General features: G+C 40.3%; 1 protein-coding gene across 4 annotated transcripts; it reads left to right on the forward strand.

The window, feature by feature from the left end:
- Positions 1–253: 253 nt before the first annotated feature.
- LOC131241192 (protein DEFECTIVE IN MERISTEM SILENCING 3-like) lies at positions 254–12,446 on the forward strand. 4 transcript variants are annotated; one of them, XM_058239912.1, is made up of 8 exons: positions 254–477; positions 3,227–3,316; positions 3,577–3,691; positions 4,235–4,472; positions 4,838–5,029; positions 5,486–5,806; positions 11,141–11,366; positions 12,031–12,446. In XM_058239912.1, the coding sequence occupies exons 2-8, from the start codon at positions 3,266–3,268 to the stop codon at positions 12,034–12,036; spliced, it is 1,149 nt and encodes a 382-aa protein (XP_058095895.1). In that variant the 5' UTR covers positions 254–477; positions 3,227–3,265; the 3' UTR covers positions 12,037–12,446. The 4 variants fall into 4 exon arrangements, with proteins under 4 accessions (XP_058095895.1, XP_058095892.1, XP_058095893.1 ...); XM_058239909.1 differs by having other exon boundaries at positions 300–477; positions 3,162–3,316; XM_058239910.1 differs by having other exon boundaries at positions 300–477; positions 3,192–3,316.
- The last annotated feature ends 2,593 nt before the right edge of the window (positions 12,447–15,039 follow it).

Below are 15,039 nucleotides of genomic sequence, written 5' to 3' on the forward strand. Positions count from 1 at the left end.
CATTTTAATTTTTGGATTATACTCATAGACAGCTGTTTTAGAGACTCGAATGGTCTGGATTGCGGTACAACTATGCCATGTGCACTGTTGAAGAGTGACCGTATATTTTTTAAATGGTGATAGACTAACATATGAGTCTAACGGTGACTGTACACAGTTCTAGGGCTGTCAATGGGCCGGGCTCCGGTCTGAAAAATCAGAATTATGAATATGGCCGGTCCGATGGACTGGCCCGGCCCGAAATAGATAAAAATCCGGGCCGAAGCATACCGCAATCCCGGCCCGTCGACAGCCATATGCAGTTCTCAGCCGTTCGGGTGTTTTCTCCGGAGAGGAGAGCAACTGCGAACCAAAGAAGGGAGCTTTTTGCCTCTGCATCTCTCTCTCTCTCTCTCTCCGGAGAGAAGAGAGAGAGCGACTAGGAACCAAAGAAGGGAGCTTTTTGCCTTTCCATCTCTCTCCGTGGAATCTAAGCAGGTACTCACTCTCTCTCTCTCTCTCTCTCTCTCTCTCTCTCTCTCTCTCTCTCTCTCTCTCTCTGTGTGTGTGTGTGTGTGTGGAATCTAAGCAGGTACTCTCTCTCTCTCTCTCTCTGTGGAATCTAAGCGGGTATATTTCCTACTTTTACTTGAATTTAGTTTCTTTTCCCAACAAATCTGGCGAGAGGAATCAAATTGCATGTGGAAATCGTTTCTATACGTAGCCTAATCTTTGTTTGTAGAGAGAGAGAGGAATGATCTTATGCAGTGGCTGTAGTGAGGGGCCCACATGAAGTGTGTGTAGCATCCAACCCGTTCTAGATGGTGCATCCCTTTATGAAAAAGGGATGCCCTAAAAATCAGAACAATCCAATTATCAGGTAGCCCACACCATCGAAATCAAGGTTTTGGACGTTTGGATTGGCTATGAAAACCATGTTCTGTCCCACCTGATGATTGGATTTACCTGAATTTTGGGGGGCATCTCAATTTCATGGTGGGGCGCGCCTTTTGGATGGGTTGGGTGTTACGCACGTATGACATGGGCCTCGCATTACTGCACTCGACCGTATATGATCACTTCTTTAAAAAAAAGAAAACTTTGTCACAATTTAACAGCCAAATCATTATGCACCCATTATAAAATCAACTATCAGAAACACAAATAAACATTGGATGGATGGTGGGAAGCAATTTCAACTCATCAGGTGGGCCACACCATGCACATTGAATGCGGACAAAAGGAACATGTGCTGACAGTTCACATTTGCCTTACTGGGGAGGGCATTTTGATGAGCATGGAGGCCTCAGGCTCACATTATGCATGGCTTAGATTTTTTTTTTTCTTCCTCCCTGTGTCCTAAGTTTCCTGAACAGTGTCCCTCCGCAGGATGACTACAGTAAAAAATCACCATAAAAGAATGACATTTAAGAGGGATTCAGCAACATATTTAAGCTTAGAAGATCATATCACAATTTGAGGCATCTCTTACCATGCATCTTTCATTTATAGGGTTTCAACCTTCTAATTTCAAATCCTTTTCTTTTTCACAATTGGGCTTCTTTGCTAGGGGGCAAATGAATGGAGTCAATGTGACCCAATAATAAATGAGTCTGGATCTGAATTTGGACCCTTTGGGTCAGTTACACTGTTCCGCCTATCAAGAAAAAAAAAAGGGGATCCAACCCAGACCTGATCCTTTAAATTCATTATATATTCTAGATTTATTTACCTCTTAACTCTTTTGTGATCTCAGAGTCTGAAGATAGGGGATTTTGTTTTAGTTAGCTTCCTTTAATTAGCAATTAGCGAAAACGTAAAAGTCTACCTAAAGGAAACACATGGTATGGTGCTTAATAGGAAGTCTATATGAACGTGAGATACTCATTCTTGGGCAAGCCGCTCTAAAGGTAAGAAGGTCAGGCTCACCGCAGGTGCCGTAATATGGAATCAGAGATTAGCAAATCCAATTCACATCCAACCTGCATCTGACATGGTTAAGTGGGTTATATATGCTTCCCCATAGTCCTGACTTTTTCAAGACCTGACCAGACCCATCTTATTTCAACTTGGACCCAACCCAGATTCTAACGTATTGGATATGGGGCTAAATTTTGGACCTGATTATGAAATGGGTCAGGTCTATAACTCCCCTCATCCCAACTCAATCCATTTGCATCCGAATTCTTGTTGACAAAGAAAGCAACGAGCTTTTATACTCATGTACATGGAAAATCATTTTATTTTGTAAATAAGCTGCAAATTGCTGTTGACTATTTTATTTTTTTCTCGTATATTACTACGGGTGGATCTGAATGCATCATAGAATCCAATTGCAATATTAGTTTATCAATTTGGAAATAACCAGATAGTAATTCCCTTAGCATTCAAATTGAGGATTTGGCCTCAAAATTGCAATTGGGTTAATTTCTAGTTGGCATGAAAGGAATGCAGCTGCACTGTGAGAGCTACTCAGACCAGGAAACCTCACCTTTTGTCATTTTGTCTTGATTGAACTGGAAGTTTGCAACTCAAGTCACTTGTACATCCAAACGCCAGTCTTTTTTTTTTTCTTTTTTTATAGCAGAGAGTTTAGGCCTGCATATTTTATGTGTCATTTCAATAGCAATCTGTTTCATTTGAGGTCAGTCTGGAGACGCTTAAATATATCCTTTTGCAATTTTTATCCAATCTATTAGACAATTGCACTGAAATTTATACAAGGCATGTTTGGATTTAACGGACTAATTTTTCTCAGCACAATACATATGTAATCTTTCAGCACAATTTTCCAACTGAATTTTATGTCAATCCGAATAACATTAGAGAGACAATTTTTATTTTTTATTTATTTTTTATTTTTTCTGTATTTATGTGACATTTATGGCATAGATTAAGGGCCATTTTTCGTGTACCACCAAATTGTTGTTGGCTGAACTTCCCAAGCTTAATATGTTTAGCATTTGGGCCAGCATGGAAAATGGAATCCACATTATGTGGGCTTCTATTTTCCCACTGCAATTTTGAATGGGAAGGTCCTATTCTTATCTCAACTGCAATTTTGCAGTAGCTCATCCTGTCAGCCCTGGGAACTGGGAATAACCAAGCATGCCCAAAGTTTGGATGTTCTCAGCTTATGCTTGAAATAAGTGCATGAATGCTGATTTCTTTTTCTTGTTCAGCCTCCAATATCAAATCTTTCTCTTGCAAAGGTGTTATTTATTCTGACGTCATCAAATTCCTGAAGCTTTTGCACCGAGGTGACCTTGTGAGGCCAGGAGGCGAGATGCAAGACGAAACAGGACACAAGGTGGAAACAATTATAGGCCATTCCCAGGTTGCTCCAATCATATTTTTCAGCATCTTTTTTAGTGTTACATTCTGTTTGGATCCCAATCAAGATATGTCTATCTAGTGAATATATCATATTGGTACGTTTAGCTCTAGAACTTCACGTAGCAAAAGAGCCAAAAACCATAGATATGCAAAATCTGTTGTAACTTGTAAGCCCGTGGTAAATAGATAGATCATCTTTCTTTAATAATTACAGAAATGGATCAGGTCCGCCTAACTTCTCTCTTCATTGATTACTTGCAGAAACTTCAGGATGATTTACAAAAGCTGGGATTAAAGATCAAGCATCACGAGGACAACCTGAAATTTCTAAAGACTCAGACAAACAACCTAGAAGAATCCATTCTTGATTTGCAAGGTTAATTACATTTATATTTTCTTTGTTTTAGTTGCTTAAGTGTTGTATTCTGCCTATGAGCTGTATTCATCAGGTAAGATAGTGGAGGTGTATAAATGCAGAGACAGAATAGGAGCTCCATGTTTTGTTTCTTAAGTAAATTTAGCTGCCTAGCTGATGAACTACGAAAGTTGTGTTCTACTTTCTTCAGAATGAAGGCATTATGTAAGTGCCCAAGGGTCCATTTAGATGTGCCCCAAATTATCATTGGGTCTTATATCCATGGTGATTCAAAGATATGTTTGCCTGCTGATGGGCAGGCACCTTTACTGTATTTTCATCCAGGGCAGGGAGCTTTCCGGCCTAAATTCCAATCTAGATGACTTCTAGATGGACTAAAAGTTACTGGTGGAGGAAAGCTGGAGTGCATAACATCTGCCCCTAAAGGCAGGATTACCTAAACATACCCATATTCTTTGTTTTCACTTTCGCCTATGTTTAGCAAATTACATTTTACATTTAAGACCCTCATTATTTTCTGTACTAAGACAAATGTTAAATCAGTTAGTCTTGCAAGGTATTACTCATCAAGCACCACTGAGGCTGAGAGTCAGAATCTTAACCATGCACAGACTGAGCAGAGCACCATTGAACAGATACTGCAGCAGGAGAAAACAGCAGCTGCTGTACTATGTCAATTGAAAGCTCGTCATGGGACCCAATCATCAAATTCGCCCTTAACCAAGGATGTGCTGGGTATCGTAGCTACCCTTGGCAAAGTACATGATGATAATCTTAGCAGGTTAGCTTGGTTCAAGATTTTTAATTTCTTTAGTAGTTAAGGGCCTCTTTGCATGCTGGTGGCTCCAATTGAATTGGATCATGTGGCCCTATCAGATTCATTTCAAGAGGGATGCAGAAGGAAATTAATTGGAAAAAAGGGAGCCTTTTTAACAGGTTTCAACATCCGCCAGGAATGTTTTGGATAGACCAAATACGTGATTCTGTTCAACTCAAGTCCTATCGGATAAAAGATCTTAAAGAACCATGATTTCCCCCCATTCAAACAGGCCATATAAATTGTGTTGCAGTCATAAACATATTGTATGTCGCTGTTATATAATACTTCAACTTAACATGTGGCTCTGTTGCAACTTCTGCTACCAGGCTCTTCTCAGAGTACTTGGGATTGGAAAATATGCTGGCAATTGTATGCAAAACATATGAAGGTGTTAAAGCTCTCGAGATGTATGACAGAGACGGCATGATTGATAAGAGTGCGGGGCTTCATGGGCTTGGGCCTTCTATTGGAAGGCCCGTGGAAGGCAGATTTCGTGTCATTTGTCTTGAAGATTTACGGCAAGAACCTTGCTTAGCCATTTTGCTTTTCTTTATGGAATAACCTTTTGAATGTCTGAAGGGGATGCCTATCATCCAGAGTTGGAAACTTTTGGAGATTGACATATCTATGAACTGAACGCCACTTTGGAGCCTGTTTGTATCTACCTCAAAAACCTAATATTGGCATATGGGTATCTACATTCTAGGGAAATGGGACTTCTTATCCCGTCCTGAAAAATGCAGATGGTGAGATGCACTAAATTCTCCCTGTGCATGGATGTGATGAAAATGGCTCCTACCTTTTTTATTATCACATTTATGCTGTGGCCGTGGATGGGATGCATCATCCACATATTGCAGTATGCTCAAAGTCTCAAACTGCAAATTAGTTGCAACTAAATTTATTTTGTCCATATTTGCTGTCATTTGGACAGGTATTGAGTAAATCTTTTTTTATTTTCTTTCTTTTTACAGACCGTATGTCGGCAAGTTTGTAGCTGGGGATCCACAAAAAACGATTGCTTTACTGAAACCTAGATTACCAAACGGGGAGTGTCCACCTGGCTTTATAGGTTTTGCTGTGAATATGATCAATGTGGATACTATGAACTTATATTGTCTAACGACCAGTGGGCATGGCCTCAGGGAGACTTTATTTTATCATCTTTTTTCCCGTTTGCAAGTGTATAGAACCAGAGACGACATGCGACTTGCTGCTCCTTGCATAAGTGATGGTGCCATATCTTTAGATGGTGGAATGATGAAGAGTCCCGGTGTATTTTTCCTAGGCAGTAGGTGAGCACCAGGTTCATTCCTTAGCTTCTAATGGTTCCTTATTTTATTAGCTATTTTGATGAGTCATATGTCTTGTTTACTTATCTTCAAATGTGATAGTGATGATTTTATTGAAATTTCCGAGAATGCTTGCACTTCTTGTTTGTAGTAGTTCTTAGTTTAGAAATTGTGTCAACAAAGCAACCTTACTTCCCACTGCGACAGCCTCTCTCTCCCTCTTGATCACTGATATCGTCCTATCTCTCTATTCCATTGATCCAAACATTTTCCCAAGTTAGTTCACCCTTCAAGTTACAGGCCTAGCTTTCTCCTTAACCATTTTCCCAGATTAATTATCTCCATCACTCGGATGATTACCCAACTCTTTTCTACCCCCTCCATCACAGACAGTCCTTCATGCTCAATAATTCTCATCTTATTTATTTATTTATTTATTAACAATGCTACAAATAAAAAAGGACAAAGCTGAGGTAGAGAGGTGCCCTCTGATGATGATTTGGTTGATCAAAAGGAGAAGCTGAAATTGACTTTCCTACAATCACGAAAAGTCTATTTGGAGAATGATTTCACATACCTTTTCCCTCTATTCTTCTCAGATGCTTCACCCTCTCTATGCCCCTCCACGAGGAAACTATCTCCTTTACTGAATTCCTAACCCAACTAGCATGCCCCAACTCCTTGTTGTCCTCAAGCTAACCGCTATCCACCGCCTCACTGAATTTCCACGCCCCCTTTGTATCTGAGCATGGAGTTCAATTTAAGGTTTTGAATAATGGGATCGGACGTTGTATCGGCATGGCCTAGAAACAATACTGAGGATATTGGATATCGGCCTCTCATTTTTTTCTTTTTCTTTTTGCACAAAAAAATCTTGAAAATTATTGAAAATAGGGGAATATATATATATATATATATATATATATATATTGTCATGGGAAAATATGATCCAAGCACCTTCAAGGTCAGACCGGCCTGGTCACGACCAGGAACGGCTCTACCAAACCACCCTCAAGGTCGGCTTGGCCAGACGAATGATCATTCTGAAGATGTTTTGCTAAAAGGAACTAGCATGAAGCTTACAAACATAGTCCTCAGCAGAACGAGATCTCAAACTACCAAACACACACACTTGCCGAGAACTTGGTGAGCTGATTCGACCAAAGGACTGTCAAGGAATAGCCAGGGTCAGCAAACAAGTTAGGTCCGAGCCATAACTTGGGCTAAGATAGGCTCGGATGGATTAGCTCGAACCATCCTCGGCTATGTGACCAAGTCATGTTCTGACGGTCCCAACCTATGCCGTCCTCAGCCGACTCCATAGAGCCCGGGCCCGGCTTAGATATACTCGGCTTGGATCGTCTTTGCTCGACCAGGAGAGTCCTACCAACAAAGTCGAGCCCACTCCAGTAACGCACAATGGTATTGACTACTTTGCGCATGATCATAGGATGACCGACAACATCACCGCCCGCGCACTTCTCGCCTAATGGCTAAGATCGTGCCTGGATTAACAAACCTCCACAGTATGTTGAACGCTATAAATAAGAACCTCACCCATTGAATAGGTATGCGAAATCTCTCACCCGAAACCCCCATCTACACTACTTAGACCCAGATTCCTTGCTTGACTTTGGCATCGGAGGGTCCCATGTATTAGTCAGGGTCTCCTTTGTCTCCTTCCTGTGCAGGTGCTCGGCTGGTCTAGCAGCTCAGTCAAGGTGAACTGGATTTTTGCATCAACATATATAACACCAAATTATATCTTTTTTGTGTTTTTAACATATATTGAATGATGTATCAGACCATCGTTTGGTAAGAACAATGTCTGTCAGCTTGATTTGCTGAAAGTTAACCATATAGGCCCTAATCGAACATAAATCAAGCACATTTTAGTGGATTAGGACACATTAACATATCATCATCATCATCATCATCATCATCATCTAAGCCTTACCCCACTTAATTGGGGTCATCTACATGAATCTTGTTCTACGATTCCACTTGATCAAGGGTTAACCTTCAATTAGACCATAGGACATCAAGTCTTTTCTTACTACCTCCATCCACGTCCTTTTGGGCATCCCCCTTGCCCTTTTAGAACTTTCAACTTTTACCAACTCACTCCTAACTAACATGGTTCTTGGTCTTCATTGCACATGACTGAACCATCTAAAGTCTACTTTCCCTTATCTTGTTACCTATTGGTGCTTCTACTAAAAGTTTCCCGGAATGCACTCATTTCTAATTCTCTCTTTCCTCGTCTTACCACTCATCCATTCCAACATCTTCATTTCCGCTACAATCATCGTCATTTCTAATTTTAGGGTCCATTACATAGAAATAAAACAACAAGAAGTGATAGTTTACCTGTCTTTGGACTTTCCCAAAATGGTCCATTCCGCTTCTATCTGTTGATTCTACTCAATCTTATGTTTTGGTCATCAAAATAGGCCTAGATCTAGTCTAAAACTAGTTTCTAACCTTCCTCCCTGCCTGAAAGGAACAAAGAAGAAGGAAAGAGAGAAAATTGGAAATAACAAATTTCAAAGTATTGGCCACGTAATGGACTGATTTGCCCCTATATCTTGTTATGGGGATGGCCTATACAGTTGTGATAATCAATATTTAAAAGCATGATTTACTTTAATCCCACAATTCCCTCCCTATGTTTTTGCATACTAAAAATTTTATATTCTTGATCGATCCACTTCTGTTAGCTTAACCCTTTCCCAGCAAGATAGAAATGCTTTGGCTAATCCCACGACACTATCCTTGCCCCTGTCATGATTCAATGTATCCACAAATCTGCATTTTTTTTCTCTTTAGATAATATCATCACCATCTAATCCTTACCTCAACTAATTGGGGTTGACTACATGAATCGTATTCCACCATTCCACTCTATCACTGGTCATAACTTCAGTCAGATCACGATCATCAAATGTTTTCTTGCTACATCCACCTACATCTTTTGGGGCCTTCCCCTTGCCCTTTTAGAGCCTTCGACTTGTACCAACTCAGTCCTAACCAGCACAAGATAACTCCTTTAACCGTGCAAACTAACTAGAGAGAAGATGCCAGAGCAATTTGTTTTTTTTTCAATATCTCCCCAATATCACTATCCTATGCATGCAATATCTCGTTAGATGAGCTTCACTCTTTAAATGGATTATTCTAAAATTCAAAAGATCAACTGATGTACCTTTTACTTCTGGCAACTCCAAATCTCAACACATACCTAGATAGCTGTCTCGCCAATTCACCATGATCACCTTGATTATCAATTTCGTTGTTTTCTCCTACTTCTGCTTCATCTGCCCCCATGCAACTCAACTTCCAATCAGCCTTATGTGAACCTGTCTTCCCCTTCCCAGGCTGCCGTGTCAGTCGCTTTTGGATACCACCATGAAAGACATAACTGTCTTCCTGATGCAGGCCCCCTCTCTCCTCTGCATCACCGGACGCTTTTAGTGAAACCCTCATCACCAGCATACAATACCTTTCTTCTTTCCCCTCCACTTCTCTAATCCTCCTCCGATGCAAACCCAACAATGTGACTTTAATACTAATAGAATCACCATTTCTGCCTAACTCTGTCCAGGTGGATTTTTAACTCTGCCAACTTCAGTTTCATCTCTGCACGTTACCTTTTGGTCTACTTCTAGCACCACCCAGCTGCACGAACAAATTGCTAAAAGGTTTCAACATCCCAAGCATGCAGAGGAACCCCCACAATTCAAACATTCTGATTGAGGATCCAAACAGACTTGAACGGTCCCGTTCCCCTCCATTAACGGAGTACTCTGTCCACCTCCACTTCTGAGGTCATAAATAGAACCAAATACCAAGCCATTTTCTTCGCCCTGCTAGGATGATAATCTTCCACTGCAAATTCACCCGTCATTTGATCACCTCTACTATCACGAACAACGGATTCAACCTTCTCAACAATATAGGCGCTCAACGGGCCCTCTTTATCAGCAATAACCCTCAGCCCTCCCATGAAGGCCTTCTTTCCATGCCCAAACCTTCTCATTCGGCTTCACCGCCATTGTTGCCTCCAAATAAGACCTTCATGGATCTGCATTTTCAACTTGATTCACCCCTTTATGAAGCAAAACCTTCCTCATGTAGTTACCAGCCATTGCTGTCACTGCTTTCTTCTTTGCTGCACTCCAATGCTCATGTTTCACAAATGAACTTTCTATCTGTTTCCAACTACCTTCCGGCCATCCATAATAACAATTGCCTTGAGTGCTCGTCCCTATATCGGAACCCACACAAAAGCAGATCTCAGTTCCCTTGATGTGTGACTTCTCAGTCTCACTTTTTCCCTCAAACCACCCAAACTTGTCAAAATGCAACCTACCCCCATCTGCTTCCAAAAAAAAAAGAAAAAGAAGGGGAAACACAAGCAACATGAACCTTCCTCCAGCATGCCCCAGCCCTCATTCCTGTTGGACCTTTTCCTATTAAGAACAGTGATCCCCCCCCCCGACAAAAAAAAAAAGAAAAAAAGAAGAAGAAGAAACAAGAAACAAAAACAAAGGAGAAGGTCATTGTTTCAGGCACAATTCACTGGCATATGAAAGCTTGTAAGTGATTCGCCTAGATGTCTTCTGGAACATCCGAGGTTTGGAGATCCTGATCGGACAAAGTTCTGTGAACATGTGAGGGCATCATCTCCTTTTTTTCAACATTGAAATGAATTCAGTTTAAATAATGAAATTCCAATTTGAAAATGAAAGATTGTTATTTAAGTAAATTATGAAATCTGTGGTTGGAGTACAGGGATTTCAAATTGGTTTATTGAGATTGGTATGCCTCAAACCGAGAAGTTACCTAGCTATTATGACTGTTTCATGCCATCACAAAGTTCTGTGAATATGTGAGGGCATCATCTTCTTTTCTTCTTCTTCTTTTTCAACATTGAAATGAATTCAATTAAACAATGAAATTCCAATTTCAAAATGAAGGATTCGTATTTAAGTAAATTATGAAATCTGTGGTTGGAGTACAGGGATTTCATATTGGTTTATTGAGATTGGTATGCCTCCAACCAAGAAGTTACCTAGATGTTATGGCTGTTTCATGCCATCACAAAATCAGAAGACTCAACCCAATCACTGGACAATATAAGATTTAAAAAAAATTATCACACCCATTTTCATACTACTGAAATTCAAATTTAAAATTCTTGACCATGTCATGATCCCCTGTTCACTGGTCTGATACAATGACAAAGGCAGTAACAGAGTCCTGTTAAATACAGCAGATATTTGGGTCTCTCTTTGTGGTTTCATCTTCCAATTATGAGCTGCTATCTGATTTCAGAAAAGATATCGATGTGAGATTTCCAGTAAACTCAGGACACTCATATCTACATGTGGACATTGTTAAAACTGAGGAGCAGATCAAGCAAATGACATGGGAAAAGGAAAGAATTGACGAAGATATGAAAAGAGAAGAAGACTTATTAAGCAATGCGAAAGGCAGTTTTGACTATAAAAAGCAAGAGTTTATGAAGTTCCTTGGCAGGAGCTCATCGTACGTGACTCAGGTACTGCAACTGACCTATCTTTGTTAATTGCAATCATACATTTTACTTATGCAAGTGCCTTGTTATACAGAAGCTTCTCTCTTTTTTTTGACTTTTTGGAAGTTTTTTTTATAAAGCAACTTTAAATTTATGAGCCTCGAGTAAACATAAAATTTCGACAAACAAGTCGCATAAATATGGTGCTCTACCTGAAATATTAGTTTTATACGAGTTTTGTCGTTTTCTTTTTTATTTTCTTTTTTTTATTCGGGATATCATGTGGGCAGCCCTTGGAATGCTGAAAAGTGAATGAGTTCTGGTGTATATTAGGCTTGTTTGGGAGTTTGCATCTTCCAAGGATGCAAGACGCACCTTAGCATCAAATGATATTTGATATAAGAATGGGAAATTTTCATTCTCATCTCATCCAGGATTTTGGGTCTAAAATGTCAGAAAATGCTACCGCCCTTGATGCAGGTTGCCTCTTTGTGCCATGTCAAACTCCAAACACCTTGAGTATTCTTTGGATTTGGAAGGGCCAGGGCCCAGAATTTGTCAGCACTCCCCGATGCTATCTTTACCTGCCAAGTCGTCTTTTAGTCAGTTTTTTTTTTTTTTCTATAAATTTAAAACAGTGGCATGAACCACTTCCTATCACTGATTTTTGGATTTGTTAAATGGGCAGAATTAAGCTCAGGCTACACGAGATGGAAAAGTCCCGAACTGAGTTGTGGGTGAGATAAATTGATTTCTTACAAACCCAGAGTCGATTAGGGTGAGCTTCAAACACCGTCCGTTGGTTCTTACCACAATTTCTTCATATGGAAATAGCTATCCACTTCTCATGCTAGGAGGAAAAAAAGAAGCATATCCAAAGCTAAGATATCATCACATGAGCCAGAGAGGGAATTTAAAAATTCATCAGGAAGAGTGAGTGATTAAGCGGAATAAGTCTCTCTTTCCAAATGCTTCATAAATTCAGATTGTGGAATTCTTACAGCTAACTTGAATTAGGGAATGTCTGTAATCTTTATTCTCATTCATGGCACACCACGTTGTGATTGAATTGAAAAACGATAAGAAAGCATGCAATTTCAAGGACAGGCCGGCAATTTCTATTGCATGGGGTTTGCACAAGTGAGTTGCAAATCCACAGGTGGAGAAATACAAGCCTCTATTCACGGAGCTAAAAGTTGTGAATGGATTGTAATGATGTGGTGAGGATGCATGAATTATTGAATCATAGCCAACCCGCGCAGACGGAGTGCATCAGGATCAACCCATCTTCATTTTTGTATGGCCAGGTACGCGAATCTACAATGCTATGCAAGGGCTTGTTTGGTAGGATAGGATAGTATTTTTTACCTTACAATAATCATGGGACCTGCGAGTGATTGCTCAGCTATAGCACACTGTCTAGCTGGTTCTCTGCCCCATAATCTCAATGAGATCATATTCAACTTGCTTTGTGTAGGGAACCGCTACAATGATCTAAAGCTGGCCATTTACCTTCAGGCAAGATGCCACTACTTATCATCCCATACTTTCTTTCCCACCAACAAGCTGCTTACACAAGACATCAGTACCAAGGCAATGGTAGGCCCCATCATGAGGATCACTTGGCACAAAAATCAGGCCACTGGCTCATCAGGTGAGCCACACCATTGAGAAAAAATGGGCAACCTAACGACTTGGCTCCATTGAGTGGATCAGCTTGATATTTGAGTAGGGTAATCTTTTTGGTTGGTCCAATTATTTTCACAGTATTTTGTACTGCACAAGTGGGATGTTGGCGGGAAAGATGATATGGTACAACACCTTGTGGTACCACTGCCCGTCAGCAATCAATTCTCAATAAATTAAACAATGTAATAACGTGTCCTGAATTTTTATATTCATCAGAGCTGTCAGGAATTACAGGGTCTTGACCCTGATTAATGGTCTAGTCATGGAATTAGGAAACTATAAGGTACTGAGGCATCAGAACCTAGATATTGACCTAATGTTTGTATGTAGAAGACCCATGGTTAGGAGATACGGGCTGTTGATACGAAAGAATCCTGTTTGAATCTTTGGATTAGTAGCCTAAACATAAATAGTTTAGGGGGAAAACACAATAGGATCATCTAGTCTGGAAATTTTTTGGCTACTATCCATCCATGGATTAGCAGTCTGGATCTGCAAAAGATGGTCTGCCTCTTCAAAATCAATGCATTAGGACACAATCCTAGGACCTTGATGTTCTGGATTGCATGGTAGATGAGTTACCATGGTTCGGTAAATGGAGGAAAATCTTAATGCAGGGTAGCTCTCATATTTAGCTAAATCCCAATAGTACTCAATCTTAGCTCACTATCTCTGAGCTACAATTTTCTTGAGATTTCTTCTCATTTCGTAGGGTGCATCTGGCTGCACAAAACATTATATTTCATGATGTTGCGCACCAAGTAGACTGATTAATCATGAAATTTCATGATATTGGTGCAAACAAACAAACCCTGAGGCAATGCAGTTAATAATGTGACTGGTAGCAATAGCAAATGGGACTGCCTCTTGCATGCTCATTCTATACAGCAATTGTTGTCTGGATGATTGAAACTGTTGTTCTGGTGGGCCACTATATGAACAGGGCAAAAACAATATCACTACCATTTTAGCTGTTGTGTCGATGACGTGTCAATTGATGGTTCAAAGGAGTGTAGTAAAAAAGAAAAGGGATTGGTATGCATTCAACAGGAGAAATTTGCGAGTTGCTAATCACTGCAGTTTAAGGGCCATGGTCACTCCCAATTGTGGCCCACCTGAATAACAGTTCTAGTCACCCAAGACGATTGGGCCTGGTTCTGTTGCTCAAAATGTGTTTCTCAAAAGGCATAATCAAGTTCGTGATTTTTAACTTAAAGAGGGCATTTTCATCCTTTTTAGGATAAATATTGGACTTGCATTTTCAGCTGTTTCATTAGATTCAGGGTCCACTCATCTTGATCACTATGCGATGAAACTGTTTTGTTAAATGCAACGATGGCAGTAGAGTACTGGCCGTTCTTGCCAATGTGATATCTTTGTTGAATCTGGCCCATTCAGTTTGTGCAAGTGAAGGGGCAGGTTCAGTGAACCAAAACGTTGATATGATAGGACCCACCATTGATGGCCTGTGCCAGAAAATCTCCCAGATTGGAAGATCCTAGTTATTGAATACTTGGCCCCTTAAGTGGTTTTTTTTTCCCCCTCACACACCACAATGGGTGCCCGAACCCATGGCATTGTGTTGAGTGGAAGTCTGGAACCATTGTTGTGTTTCTTATATTGGATGGTTTACTATTTTTACCATTTGGGAGAATTTTGTTGCATGGACCACTTACAGGAAGGCCTCATCTAATTAAAGAATTTTGGATCCCCTTAGCAAGTTACACTCTTTTGCTTCGGAGTCCAAATTAGAGATGCAGCCCATTGAATATTTGATAATAAGGGCGCATTCAGGTGCCACTTAAAAATGAGTTTTAGTGCATTTCTCCCTTGAGATGCTGACACGTATCAGCTAATGTCATAAGCGAGCCAACTAGTTAAGATTCTAGTAAAGATTGTGGCCCACATAGGAATCCAATGGCCCCGGAATCTTACTGGCAGCCATTTCTCATGGTGGCAAGTCAGTTGCAAGGTTCTGATTTTGAACAAGCCACGCACCTTTACATGC

The sequence above is a fragment of the Magnolia sinica genome, chromosome 3 (assembly GCF_029962835.1).
Source record: "Magnolia sinica isolate HGM2019 chromosome 3, MsV1, whole genome shotgun sequence".
Classification (NCBI taxonomy): domain Eukaryota; kingdom Viridiplantae; phylum Streptophyta; class Magnoliopsida; order Magnoliales; family Magnoliaceae; genus Magnolia; species Magnolia sinica.

Coding starts and splice junctions, on each gene's coding strand:
- LOC131241192 (XM_058239912.1), top strand. CDS start 3,266: ATGCAAGACGAAACAGGACACAAGGTGGAAACAATTATAGGCCATTCC. Junction 3,317..3,576: donor CAATTATAGGCCATTCCCAG/GTTGCTCCAATC, acceptor GATTACTTGCAG/AAACTTCAGGATGATTTACA. Junction 5,807..11,140: donor GTATTTTTCCTAGGCAGTAG/GTGAGCACCAGG, acceptor ATCTGATTTCAG/AAAAGATATCGATGTGAGAT.